General features: G+C 40.1%; 1 protein-coding gene across 2 annotated transcripts in view; it reads left to right on the forward strand.

Moving 5' to 3' along the window:
- The window catches only part of exd3 (exonuclease 3'-5' domain containing 3), a 44383-nt gene extending 35802 nt beyond the window's left edge, over window positions 1-8581 (forward strand). For both annotated transcript variants that reach the window (XM_063480716.1, XM_063480715.1), the window contains 2 exons: window positions 7246-7312; window positions 7470-8581. In XM_063480716.1, coding sequence (XP_063336786.1) covers window positions 7246-7312; window positions 7470-7825 — 423 coding nt within the window. In that variant the 3' untranslated portion in view covers window positions 7826-8581. The remainder of the gene's footprint in view (window positions 1-7245; window positions 7313-7469) is intronic.
- The last annotated feature ends 5956 nt before the right edge of the window (window positions 8582-14537 follow it).

Raw genomic sequence — 14537 nt, forward strand, 5'->3', positions numbered from 1 at the left:
ACGGAGATCGACTAAACAAGCAGTAGAGAAAACCTGCTTTACATATTGTCAAGAAAAGTAAAAAAAAAAAAGTACATTAATGCAAACTTTATCATGATGCAATAATACAGAAAGAAAAACTATTAAATGGTACACAAGGACTACAAAAAAGGTAATTTAACACATTAGCAGCTAGTGGTAGGAATTGTGGACAAACTGTATGTACATTATAGTAAGATGTATTGTTTCAGTCATATACTGTAAAAACATGATCTAAAATTGAACAAGAATTAGTTAAATGAATAAAGCATAGATTAATTTTTATTGACCGTTTAAAACCGGTATAATTTAAAACAACTAACTGAGGCGAGCACAAGGAGCAGTCTTGGAGAAAAAAAAGTTAATGAGGGTTGGGGTGACAGAGGGGAGGGGGGAAGGATAGGATGAGATGGCAGTAGATCCTCCTAGGGAACAGCCAAAAGAAGAATAATAGTTGAGATCGGAACATGTGGCACACCTGTTTTGAAAGATTTAAAAACAAGCTAAGTAGATAGGGAGTACCCCCTTTGTGTTTATCCTTATAGTTGAGATACAGAGCATACAGCATCTAAAATGAACTTTTTAACTGTCAGTAATTAAATTAAAATCTGAATTAACCCTGGAGAACCCATGGGGTCAAATTTGACCCCATGGTTTCCCTAGAAAACCAATGGGGTCGGCTCTGACCCCATGGGTTCTCCAGGGTTAAAGAAGTCATGTCATCAAAATTGTGCAAACTGTTTGCTGTTACCAGCTGTGCTCAAAAAGTTTGCATGCTTGATCTCCCCCACTGTCGTAAAAAGGGGTTTCTTCAACTTGAGTTTCATTTTGAGAAGACGACAAACTCTCATGGGGACTAGAGCTGGTGAGGCAAAAAGATTTTGTTGGTGTGGTCGAAAAGTCCTGCATGACTTTTCGACCACAACCAAGCAAGTACCACAGAGAAGTGCAGGTGCTTTGAAGATTACACTAAAACTCCCTGAGTTTTGCGCTGACGGATGAATTCACAATAATGCAATTGTAAATAATAATAATAATAATAATAATAATAACAACCCCGATGAGCACACTTCTGTTTGCACTCCTTAAATGATGTGCTTCTTCTGGACTTGAAAAATTCAGACTCTTCTGTTGAAAACTGGAGATGCATCTCGCGTCACTATCATCCTCCACAGGAAATTTGGGCCCGTTAACTGTAGTGAAGTCACGGAGCACACAGTCAGCAGCAGTGACCTTGGAGGTGCCTGAGAAGATGATCTTACAGGGGAGATTTCTATTATTATTTTATGGGCTGCTTAATAAACTCGATCACATCTTGTTAAATACAGAACAAACTGCCACTATAGTGAACGGCCTTTTTGCACTTGGCATCTGTTGAGCTCTGACTCTGCTCAAGATGCAGTTAAGAGCACAATTACCACAGTCATGTCATATTTTGTGATTTGTATTCTTGGGAACATTAAGAAAGACTTCTATAATTTGTGCGTCATGCAGGTGAAGTGAGTGGGTGCAAGATGACTCAGGGAAGGTGTATGAGTTCCATGTGAGTTTTTACATCTTCTCCATGCCTGTGCGGTGTATATAAATATGTGTGTGTGTGAGAGAGAGAGAGGGGTGAGGTGAGTCAGAGGAAGGTGTGTGTGATGTCAAGCCCGGGCAGGCTCTGCTGTGGTCCAAGTTCAAGTTGCTGTCAGGTGGTAGTGGTTAGTTAGGAGAGCTGGTAATTACCTCAGGCTGTCAGACTGAGATACTGGCCAGACACCCGCAGGATACTGTGGGAAAGTAAAGTTAACGGGTCACTGCAGTATCTTCCTCATGCTGCAGCAGTAGAGAAACAACCCTTAGAGGTTTAGATAATGTAGTATACAGGAAGAGTTTTTGGGCATCTGTCTACAAAAGTGAAATTAAGTAATAGGTGTGTTTTAAGGAACAATAGCAATGTAACAAATATGCATTATACCTACATATAAATCAGAGATGTGCTTTGTTCTGTTTTTAAGTCAGTGTTAATTCAGCTGGACTTATTATTTGTTGTTTACTGCTTGTTTTCAGACGTTTTCGCTCTATCTCCATGTAATTATACACTTTATTCTCTTCATTTTAAGTAATTTATGCCCATGTTCTGATTAACAGGCTCTGTACAAACCATCTTAATTCACTAATATTTATCAGTTTCCCGTCATATTAATCAGGTGTATTGTGGTAACACACACAAAAAATTAAAGTCCAGAGCAACTTGTTCTCTTTGTAAGTACATTTTTTTAAATAAAGCCTTCACTAATTATTTGATCATTTAATAGAAATCATATTGTCAGAGTGTATGTTTTTTTTTCTCACCACCTAAGTAAATGGCATTACAGTGCCTCAGGCTTTATTTTACCCTCAGTGATAAGATTTTCATTTAATGATTAACACTGAAATTCTGCTGGTCTTTTCTCAGCTTAATGAAAGTGTTTCCACTCTTTTCTTCTGTCACGAACTTGGTGTGCAAACTCTCTGACGACATTCATAAACAGAATGTGTAGATAAAGGACAATTTTTGTTGGCAAAACTTTCTGGTTCCCTTTTTTGTCTGTTTGTAGTCCTAGTGCCATTGACAAATCATGTTTCAGCAGGTTTTGGTTGATTGCAGATAAACAATCTGTGGAGAGCAAATGAGGGGTGAAGTGCATTAGATACCTATCAGCTGTGTTCAGGTGATGATTTAGCTTTTTTAAATTTGTATTTATTTATTTATTTATTTATTGTCATTTGCAGACAATTACCAACTAGACAGTCAGAAAATAGACAGTTGCCTTTGGAAGCTAAATCAAGAGACTATCTGTTCCCATTGCATAGCATGACCTTGAGACTATGGTCTGTTAGCTTTTGCTTGCTCATCAATCCCACGTTTCTACAGGAGTCTGAGTCAGATTGTTTCCAAGATCAGTATAAAATCCAACTTAAAATAAATCTACATAATCTTACAGGAGTAACAACATTTTATTTCTGCTCAAGGAAATGACAGGGGATTCAAACAGAGCAGAACTTCCCAGATGTGGGAACAATGAATCTCTGGTCACGAATGTTTTCTTTTGCTTTCCTTGGGAAGAGTTTTTAAGTTTCTTGAAAAAAAAGGAGAGGAAAAAAGTTCCTTTCTTACATACAGCGTATATGCTTTAGACCACAGCAACCTCGGACAGTGGAATTTTAAGTATTTTTTAACCTTTACTCAGATTTGAAATTTACATAAAGACTTCAGCAAGAACCTTTTCAAAGGGAGATGATGATGCAGTTTGTGCTCCCCTTTCACTCCTCTCCTCTCCAGTTCCCACGCTGTCCTTTACCTGACTTACCACAATTTGAATCAAATCACTAGTGTCCAATTGGCTGCTGTGATCATGTGACCGGCATCAGCATTAAAAGCACCGCCTTTTGAGATTGGTCTAGGATTTTCCCATGGGAGCTGCATACAGAGCCAGTGCTGTGTGTGTGTTTGAGCACGTTAGGGGAAAAAGTCGCACCACCACCTCCTCTCTGCTGTCCCCACTTTCTTTCCTCTTTTCTTTTTTTTTTCCACCACATCCCGTCCTTTAAAACACAGTATCAGACTTTAGATGGCCTTTGTTGTCACAGCAAGGGACGTTCAGAGTGTGAGAGTGCCTTAGATTCCCTGAAAAAACATGGAACAAAGGCCAGAGCAGCTCAATGTAGTACCTGCCTAAAACTTTCTAGAGCTTTCAATTTAAAAAAATCTAAATTGTTTTAAAAAAAATTTATGAATTGCCAATTTCACTTTTGGTGGTCCTTTGATCATTAGTCACTCGTCTGGGTTTTAAGTAGAAGAGCCTAGTGGCATGCTAAAGCTAGTATTGAAATATTATTAGACATTGTACCAAAAAGCCCCCCACCCCCCCAAAAATTTCCTCATTGCAGTTTAGTACAGCCAGTATTGTAGGGAGATTCTGATGATTTGCAGTAAGTGTCGAGCTTTTGCATCTTCACACTTTTTGTTTAAAAACCAAAGAAAAAAAATAAAATCATGGTGTCTGACTAACCTGCAGAATGCCGTGAAGCATCAAAACGAGCATGTCCAAACGAGCAGAGTCAACTTTGTATGTTTTTGGTACCTTTTAAGGTTTCATTATTGTGTATATTTATTTACTGTGTGTCTGTCTGTGTTTTAAATACTGTCTGGCTTTAAGAATTTCGTTGTGTGACCGCATAGTGACAATAAAGAACCTTTTGAATTTTGTACTTGAAATGGTTTAATGAAGCCTATTCCCTGTGTGACAGCTGCATACCTGAAAATTCTGCTAGTTAAGTAATGATGTAGGATAAAGAAACACCAGCTGTCGGAGAGTAATTTTTCTTATCAGCACATCTGCTAATGTGACAAATTGAAAAAAGAAAATCACTTCGTACTTAGCTCATTTGTCTAACAGAGCTCTGCAGGATCTCTGATTAATTATAGAATTATTTTCATCCAGGTTGCGTGTGTGTGAGACGATGTGCGTGTGTGCCTGCCCGTCCGTGGCTTAGCTTTGAGAGTTCAGAGCAGGTTCTGGCTTGCTCAACTCTGGGAAACTTTGAGCTGAGCAAATAGCTCGGTCTGTTTTCCTGGCTGCCGCCACAGTCGTATGTGTCAACCATGTGTATGTGCTGTTAGCATCTGTGTGCATGCGGTTTGTATGCTCAGTGTAGTGTAGCCTGTGCAAATTGTGAAGTATTTTATCTGTGCGGTTAATTTTTTGTCTGTCTGTGTGTGTGTGTGTTGTTTTGCATGTTACGTGGTTTTGTGTATGCGTGTAATTCAGCATACAAAGAGGAGTTCATGCATGCAGCCAGGGAGAAGTAAGCTTCATTCCCACAGACAAGACAGATGATTACACCTCTACTATTCCCACACCTCCAGTGTTTCTTCCCCTCTTTTCCCTGCATGCCCTCTGTCACCACAAAGGCTAACACTGCTCTACATGTGCACACAAATGAGATGACTTGCTATTGTTTTGAGTGGGTGTATGGTCCTGAATTTTCCCAGGTGAAGAGAGGCAAACCTTAAGTGAACTAGTCAAGGATCACTCTTGTGCGAGTGGTTTGATTTACAGCCCACTTCTAAGTAGAATGCTGTTTACTGGGCGGAGACCTGATGTATTGACAAGGCTTTTAGCGCTGACATGCTGTCAGGATGTTTTACAGACAAATGTGTGCATGTGTCTGTCTTTGAGTTGGGGGCCGGCACACAAGAGGCCACTAATGTCTCTCCATTTATCAGGGAAGGACGTTATAATGCGAACATGTGAATGCTACTGAGGTGTTAACACTGTCTATACACACAAAGATCTGATCGTTCTGTAACACTTATGGCCTTTCACACCAAAGCAAGAACCTGAGAAAAATGTGTCTTTGCTAGTGTGCGAGTAGATCAACGCAAGTTATCAGGCGTCTCAGACCTGTACTTTTCCTGTGTTTTAACATAGGTCTGCAACTTTGTGTTTTAAAGCCGGTTGTTAAGGTTAGCCATTTAAGAATTTACTGTGTACTCTGGTGGGTTTTATTACTTAAGGTAAGATGATGTTTTAAGTATTTTGGGTCATTACAATGTGAAGCAAACCTAAGTTGTAGTCTGTAATCATTATCCTGTGTCATATACTGGGTTAGGAGTGACTCGGTACTGCACTGTACTTTTAGTTTATTTTTATGTCATCTGTCTGTATATTAAATGTATATCAACCTATTAAGGCAAAAAAAAAAAGAAGATCTAAATATCCCGACACCTAGAGTGAGGGGATTAGATGTCTGTTATGTCTGTCATTTTTCTGTCATAAATTGGCTCCACTTCTCTCAAAGGGAATAATCACTGTTAGTCAATAAAAAAAAGTTGTTTTTATTCAACCAGTTAATCAGATCTGTCAAGCTTCATTTACAAAGTATTTCTCACGCAGGGTAGTGCAGTTCCAGGTGTTTCTCAGATCACTGAGAAGCTGATTACAAGGCAATAACCATTAGTAATAAAGATGAATTCATATGTGATAACGAGCAATTTTAAATACTTAAAGACAAAGCAGCAAGAAATAAATAAAAAATATAAATAGCTTATAATTGGAATAAAAGTGCAAATAACATTAAAGAAAAAATACACAGATAGAAAAATTTTAAATAGAGATAAGAAGATAAATAATTATAAAATAGAATCAAATGTACAATTTGAAAAAAAAACCCAGTCAGTGAATAAAAATAAAGTAATGTGATGGAAAGTAAACATCCAAAATGATAAAATGGTAAGAAAAAAAAAGTTTGTGGCATTAGTAGCACATGCTCAGTTAAAAGCCAGGCCTATCTAGATAGGTAGGTCTATGTTTAAAGATTTCATGACTTCCAGCTGCTCTCAGCTCCTCTGGCAGACTTTTCAGGTTGTGGAGGACCTGAGACCCTGTGCTGGTTCATATACACGAGTGAATCCATCAAGTAAAAGAAAATAATTTTGGAAATTGAGAGGCAGCCAGTGACTTCAGAACTGGTGTAATGTGCTCTCGCCTTTGAATATTTCTCAATCAATTATAGGTGATGTAAAACATTTTTATATCAGAGCATTACTGTAATCGAGCCTGCTACATAGCAAAGCATTTGTTTTTCTGCGTCACTCAGAGAGCCTATGGCTATAATTTTAGTTCCGTCCTGATTGTTGTCAACACATGTATATCTAAACTGCTCAGTGATCACTGGTTAGATGAGTGTGAGTCATACTGTGTCCTTAATCGTCACTACATTTTTTCTTTTTTTAACTGACATGTTGGTCAGAGCTCTCCTCCACCATCATAAAAATGTCAAATCCCTACAGCAGACACATTGTTCTCTATTGAATTTATTATGCGTGTTATTGTGTTGTTTTTGGAGATGGGTATGGAAATGTTAATGTCGTTTGTGGCGGCCGTTGCACTTTCTGACACATTTGCTCAGCCTACATTACACCCACTTAAATAACAGCAAAATGACAGCCACCAGTCAGCTATCATGAAAATGAATATGAAAGTTTTTTTGTGATATTGTGCTAGTAAGGAGGGTTTTTTTGTCACGTCATCCATCAAGAATAAAGCTCAAAGCAATAAGGATTTTTAATGGAGTCAGCATTTAGAGTACAAATGGCCACATTTGCGACAAGCTTGTAAATGGGCGAGAATATTTTCTTTTTTCCACATTTTAAATTTTTTATATCTGCTGCTGGTGACTGTTTCTTTGTTTTTCCAGGCGTGTAACAGTGATCAGTATGTGGCAGTGCCACGAGACGATATGGTCGGGATGCTTAAAAAGAAAGGTTTGTCAAACTCACACAGTATTATAGGAAAGGCTATACTTTCTAAAGCATTTAAGGATGAATCTACAGTCCATTATGTCTGCAGCTATTTGTCTCACCATTGATAATCTTACTTCCTTTTCCCTTTAAGAATATAGAATTTTTTTTTTTTTTGTAGGTCTCCTACCAGACCAGGACAACACTGACCTAATGCACCAGGAAGAGGAGAAGCACGATGACATTTTGACCCCAAAGCTCCCCAGGTATGCTCTTCAGTGTCGCTGGGCCTCCCTTTCAGGGCTGGACCCTGACACCCTGACCTTTCCCGGGGGCGCGCCTATTCAGCTTCACACCGTGCCCCCTACCCTCCTGCCAAGGATCCCTCTCTTCTACGTCTGCACCAGATGTGGCAAGGTGTTCTGGGAGGGCTCTCATTTTGGCCGTGTCCTCTCAATGTTTCAGGAGGTCTTGCACATTTCAGACGAGGACAATGAATCTGCTGCAGTGCCCATTACAGCTGCTCAGCAGAATTGACTGTTGTAGAGTCAGTTTACATGAAGACTTTGGCATTCAGCGGTCTTATCCCATAAGAACCCATGCCCCTTTGCACATTGAGGAAAGTTCCTGTTCAAGTTTCAACACCGACTCTTCCATAGTTTTCCTGAAAGTAAAGTTGGGTCTGGGCTCTTAAAATACAGTAACATTTCCCCACATGTAATTAACTTTAAATAAATTAGTCAAAGTCAAACGGGAAACAATTCTTCTTCTTTTCTTTTTTTTTTACACCTGGATCAACAGATTGCCTCTCAGTGAGCATTGAATGAAGGCTTTATTTTTGTTTTTAAGCCACCAATTTTTTTCAGATGGAAATATTTTGAAAATTTTTAAATATTTTGTGTTTATAACAGTTTAAAAAAATCATTTACATTTCAGACAGGCAATAGAGTGATCGCATTTAGACCTGACCATATTTGTTATAAACTGTATTTTACCTAAGAAATGGTTTGCATTGTGATACTTTGAAATCGAAAGAGTTAATTCTTTAAGAAAGTAAACATATGCATCAATCCTAAGTTTGTTCCATTCAGCAGTTTATGAGGTCACATCCTGTGGAAACTGGTTTTTATTGTTTTGACTTGAACGCCCTGGTAGGTGGCGATAAGGTCAGTTCCTTGGCCGTTTTAGTACCCAGTGGTACGATACATTTTTATTCTCTGTGATTACATTCTTGTAATATTTAAATGCGTGTTTTAATAAAGAGAGGTTTTTTTCCTCTCCTTTTTTAATTTGTAAGAATTTGCAGTTGTTTACTTTCACCAGATGTTTTTGTTTTCAGTATGTTTCTAAATTCACAAAGCAGATGGTAAAGGACTGAGGGTGGACAGATTGATGGGATTATCCGAGCTTTAGCCGTGTCTGTCAGGTGTAGCACGTGTGTTGGGGTTTTTTTTGTTTTGTTTTTTTAGTGGGGTCACAGAGTAACCCGGCACATACCAGCAGAATCCCTTCAAATTTTCTCATACTCCTTCCCACTGTGAATTTGTGTGATTCCAGACAATTAGATCTCCCAAAATGTTCAAATAGGTTTTGGAAGCTCTGCAATTAAAGATTTTCTGATGTTTTTTTGCTGAGGAAAGTACATGAAGCTACACCAGAAGGCTTAGTTAGTCTTTTTACAGTCATAAAATCTAAGAATCTCTAACTATAGCCAGATGTGCTCTTAATTTTACTGACAGTAATTTTCAAAGACGGGTCATACTGTGAATCACTGAGGTAAATGTGTTTTCAGGAACAACGACAGCTGCAGAAGAAAAGTTGGAGGTTGGTATCTCAGGATGAAACTTGATGCTCCAGAACATGCACGCTATAGCTTGGTTTATCATGCCATGAGTAACCACGCTGAGCTTTCAGATGTAAAGTGTTAAATTTGTGTTAGCTGAAACTCCTAGGACTTGACATGCTGGGAGTTTTCAGAGAGCTCAGCAGCCTAAATTTAACTGCAACAAATGCTGGAAATATATTCATGAGACACTTTATTAGGTACACCTTTCTAGTTTTGGATTGGACCCCTTTCGACTTTCAGAACTGTCTTAATTGTTCGTGACATGGATTCTACAAGGTGCTGGAATTCCTTTGATATTTTGCTCTATGCGAAAGCATCACATCCTAAAGGTGCTTGGATTGAGGATCTGGTGACTCTGGATCTGCCTTTCTATCAGCTCAATGCAGTTTGGCCATTCTCCTCCTGACCTCTGATACCAAAAAGGCATTTTTGCTCAGAGAACTCACAGTCACTTTGTATTTTCTCTTTTTTTACCCTTCTCTGGAAATCCTAGAGATGGTTGTGTGGGAAAATCCAAGTAGGTCAGCATTTTTCTGAAATACTCAGGCTAACCCGTCTGGCACTAACAAAACCACATTCAGAGTCGCTTAAATTGCTTTTCTTCCCCATTCTGATGCTTGGTTTGACCTTCAGTGTGTCATCCTGATCGTCTCCATCCCTAAATGCACTGAGTTGCTGCCATGTGATTGGCTGATTAGATAGTTTCAGTTTAACAGGTATACCTAAAAAAATTGCTGATGGTTTCTTTGGAAGCCTCGACCAGATGTCCCGTAACAGTCCTCTCTCAGATCCCCTAATTTCAGTGTTTTGGGGATTTAGTTTAGCTCACCTGGTTGAGCAGGTGACCATATGCTGCAAGGCTCAATGCACAAGTGCAGGTTTGATTCTGACCTAGGCGCCTTTGCTACATATCTTCCACCACATTTCCTGTTTGAAAAATCTTCACTGTCCAATCAGATAAAGGCGAAAAGATTCACATAATTTAGAGAAAATTGACACTTTAGCTTTCCATGTGTGAATAACAGGCCAGTATTACCAGCTACACGACTTTAAAGGCCTGTGCAAAAATGTAGGCTTAGGGCTTTTGTTGCAGCAAGTAATCCTACACCATCCCTAATGCAGTCATCTGTAGGGACATTATAAGTGCCGTCACTTCTGAAGAATGTTACCAAAGTGGGTGTCTGTGGCAGTGAGTGGGAAGTTAACCATTCATTGTTGTGAGTGCTGGGTGAGATGCTGGTCCACATCAGAATCTCCCGCCTCTGTGTCCTATGGGTAAATCTTATGGAAGAAAGTTAATATAGTTAACTAAAACTAAACCAAAAACTACATGAAAGAAATCATTTTAGACTGAAGATAAAACTAGACTTAATTTGTTCATTTGGTCACATTTGTCAAAACAAGAAGCCTGTGCACCTTTTAGTGCATGTGTTACTAAATCTGGGACGTCTAAGAAGGGACTTTGTGTCAAGTATTTGTTGTCACTGTTAATTTATTCTATTTTTCTGAGCATCTTAAAACAAATTATCCACGAGGTAAAGTCAAAAGTGAATTTTTTAAAAAGTAAGCTTAAAAATACTCTGTGGAAGCTACCTGAAACTAAACTGAAGGTAAAAACACATTGACACATTGCCAAACAGCATAGTGGAATTTAATAGGTACGTTTGAAAGAGATGTTTTTATCAGTTTTTGCACTGCTTTCTCATAGAGGTTTTATTGGTGGTGTATATGTGGGCAGGTCTAGACCTGTTCAAGCTACAGAAAAATTGCAACATGAAAATTAAATTTGAAAGTCTAGTTCCCAAGAACAGTGCAATACTGATGAAAAGCTAAATGAAAATATTATCTGAGCATTTTATGCGTTTTCACATATGGAAACCAGCTCTAATAAATCATGTAAAACTACACTTTAAGGTGTGGGGGGAAAGGGCTCATGATAAACGCATAGCTGATGCTGCGTGAGAGCTTCTCCAGACGAAGCTGGATTAATCCACCTCTGTGACGTGTTAACAGTTTCGAAAAAGATCCACAATCAAGTGCTGCTGAACGAGACCGCTATGCTGGCAATGGTGTAGTTTAATACGATAATAATATGACCTCTTCTTCTCGAGCCTCCTGGAGTCCAAGCATTTGTTGGCTTGTCGCCAAGCAGCCTGTGCAATAACTACAGTAACATTAAGCTTCCCCGAGGTGTATTTTATTGGTATGACTGAAGCAGACAACCTAACTTCCAAATAAACCCGGTGTGTGCTGTCCCGTCCTTGTCCGGGTGGTCGCAGCCCCTGCCTCTGCAGAGCGCGAGGTTTCTGCTGCAGCACCGTGTTATTTGATCCTTGCTCTTTCTTTGCTGGGAAGAAAAGCTCGCCTCTTTCCCACGCTCTGAGGACACGTGGTGCCCGGAATGAATTGGATGCAGAAGGCCCTCCCCTCCCGGTAAAACGTCACCCCTCTCTCTCTCTCTCTCTCTCTCTCTCTCTCTATTCTCATAAACTCAAGCACGCATGTTTTCAGGTATGAATGTAAAAACAGGTTTAAAAAAGAAATTATGTTTTTTTTTTAAAAAAAACTAAATTTAGATTTATGTTCCCTCCTGTTGTGTGATTTCCCCGTTTGGGCTCTTCTGCAACATGGAACCCAGAGGAGAGACTCCTCCCGGCTCGTCTGGCCCATTGGTGCCCCGGCGTCGGCGCCAAACTCGGGCACCGAGCAGCTACGAGCTCTTCGTTGCTCCTTTTGCGGTGCAGCACTTAAGCCTCTCTGTATTTCGGGGAGGGGGGTGTTATCTTGTTTATCATCGCACGAAAGCAGAGCAAAGACATGGCTGCACAAACAAAACCAGAACGGGCTTGCATTATCTCAATGCAACCGTTTTCCATTTAGGAGTTCTAGGAAAGCTGGCCTCATTGCACCCTCCGTGCCCAGCGGACCGCTCTTCATAGCTGTGCCCCCCCCCCCCAAAAAAAAAAAAACTAACAAAAAGTTTTTACATTTTTATTTATTTATTTAGTTGTTTTACCTGACGTCATATTAACTGAACGCGAGAAACTGTGGGGGGAAAAAATCACAAGTATTTTATCTCAACTTACTCTGGCAACTTCCCAGGCACACATTACCACGAAAGATTCAAGAGAGAAGTGCATGTGTTGGGGAGGGTCTTCGGGGAGAAACTCATCCAATGGAAAACTTTTGGCTCCTGTAGTCTCTGCAAATGTTTTCCAAGTGTCCAGACGCATTGCAGCAAAAGCTCTGATAGCGGACAGATGTTCTTGATTTTCCAGAAATTGTTGTGCACCCTTCAGTAATCTGAGAAAAAAAATGCACACATGTACAGTAATGTGCAAACATTTTGCGCACTAAATGTAAAATGAGGAAAACAAACAAATACATAAATTCTTCACAATTCAGGAATTATGCAATAGAGAGTTTTCCAAGGTATAATTATACCCTTGCAAGTGACGGACAACTTTATCCAAACGTTCTGGTTAATTGGCACAAGCCTTTTGTAGTTTGGGTTAAGTCTTTGCACAGCAAAAACACAAATAGGAAACAATTAAACCAAAACTTGTATTTTTCTTAAATTATAATTTGAAAAACAACCCACAATCTAAATTTCCCCTCAATCTGATGGGATAGATTTACTCTGCAAACGGCCATATGTACCCTCACTGACTAATTCTGTCCTATACGGAGACAGCGAAGGGGAACACACGTCTGTTATTGCAGCCTACATCATCGACTTGACTTGGTTATTCACCACGTTTGAATACACCACATATGGGTGACTCAGAGCTGCTGGCTTTGTTTTGGAGCATTTGCAGCTGTGGACCACTTGTAGGAGGTAAAAAAAAGGCGCACAAATAGTCACCTGCACATGTCCCCAAAGACATCCAGAGTAGATGAAATTAGCTCGTTTTTGCTGTCATTTGAGCGTGTCTGAAAGTCAGGTATCTACATATCCATAAACATAGAAGAGAGTGGCCTAGAACTCCTTTCTGAGTTGCTTCCAGAATATGCTGCAAAGTCAGCTTTACCTATATTGATAAAAAAAAAAAAAGGACACAGTTTCTTACATGTTCAGTGCAAGAATGTTCTCTTGTGCCTAACTACACGATCCCTTAATCGTGTAACTAAACCCAATAAAATATTAGCCTGTTTCATATCCATACTGTGCATCAAACCGGCGTTAAAAGCCGGTTTGCACTAATGGAACCAGTTAATGTGGTATGTGCAGCCGTGTAGGCTAACTGAAAGCACTACTCTGTGGTTATCTGTGGCTACTAAACTGTGACCCTCAGGTGCCTCGTTCATGATTTTAAAGGACACCCTCCGGTCAGCTTAAAAGGGAGAGAAACGTCTGTATGCACCTAATAATCAGCCGCCTTTCCCAAGAATCGCTGTGTCGTCTTCTCCTTTAGATTAAACTGAGCAAGTCTGGGGCTTCATCTGTGGGACCTCTGTTGCTGTCTCTCCCACGGACTGCCGCTCCGACCCACAATAGCACGCTCATGCATGCAGATAGAGCCACAGACGTGCGCCAAATGTACAGTTCTGACTGTGGGAAAACCTGATAGTGCGAAAGCCGCCAAACCATCAGAGCGGAAAGCGGCTTGTAAAGTGTTACACAGATGACACGGAGAACGGGTCGCCAGACGGAGCAAACGGTCAGAGAAGGAGGCTGAGCTGCAGGTAGCCTACCTGGTGCGGTTTCTACATAACCCATTTTCTCCGTCTCTGCGTTTATCTAACCATCTGTGTCACCGTAACGCTTATTTATTTGTGCCTAGCCGTGTTTCTGTCAGTTAGTGGGATATCTATCGACACCTTTTTCTCTGCGCCACACACACACTCTCACACACAGGCGCCCAGTTCCCACGGTGGTGGGGGTAGCTGAGCGGCGGTGTCAGTCTGTGCAAAGCGTCACCTCTTTTCACTTGCAAAAAGGAAGTAGCGCAGGGCTTTTGTTATCTGAACTCTCACAGTCTAGTCATTTAAAAACAAGTAGACTATATCCGCCGTTTATGATTTAAACAGCCACCTATAATCTCCTCCTTTGAGGTGTTTTTATGCCGGTAGGTATGACGGCGACAATCCACCCGTTTGGGGTTTGTATTTAACTCTATGCCATTTGGTTTGGACGTAATATAGCCTACTTGTGTCGGCTTCTGGTAGAACGGCGTGTACAAATGTCTCCCTTGTGCCTCAGTCTAGCATTTGGACGAATCTCATCTTCTTTCTTAGTTGTATTTCACATTTATCCACAAATTAACTGAGGCGTTTGTGTGGAGTCCCACACTCCGGAGAAAGTTGGAACACCAAAATCAACACATAGCTGTAATCCACTCTCTCTACGGAATAATTGTCATTATTTGGACGCTTAAAACCCCCAAATTCACAAGGAGTGAT

The sequence above is a fragment of the Pelmatolapia mariae genome, linkage group LG7, assembly GCF_036321145.2.
Source record: "Pelmatolapia mariae isolate MD_Pm_ZW linkage group LG7, Pm_UMD_F_2, whole genome shotgun sequence".
Classification (NCBI taxonomy): domain Eukaryota; kingdom Metazoa; phylum Chordata; class Actinopteri; order Cichliformes; family Cichlidae; genus Pelmatolapia; species Pelmatolapia mariae.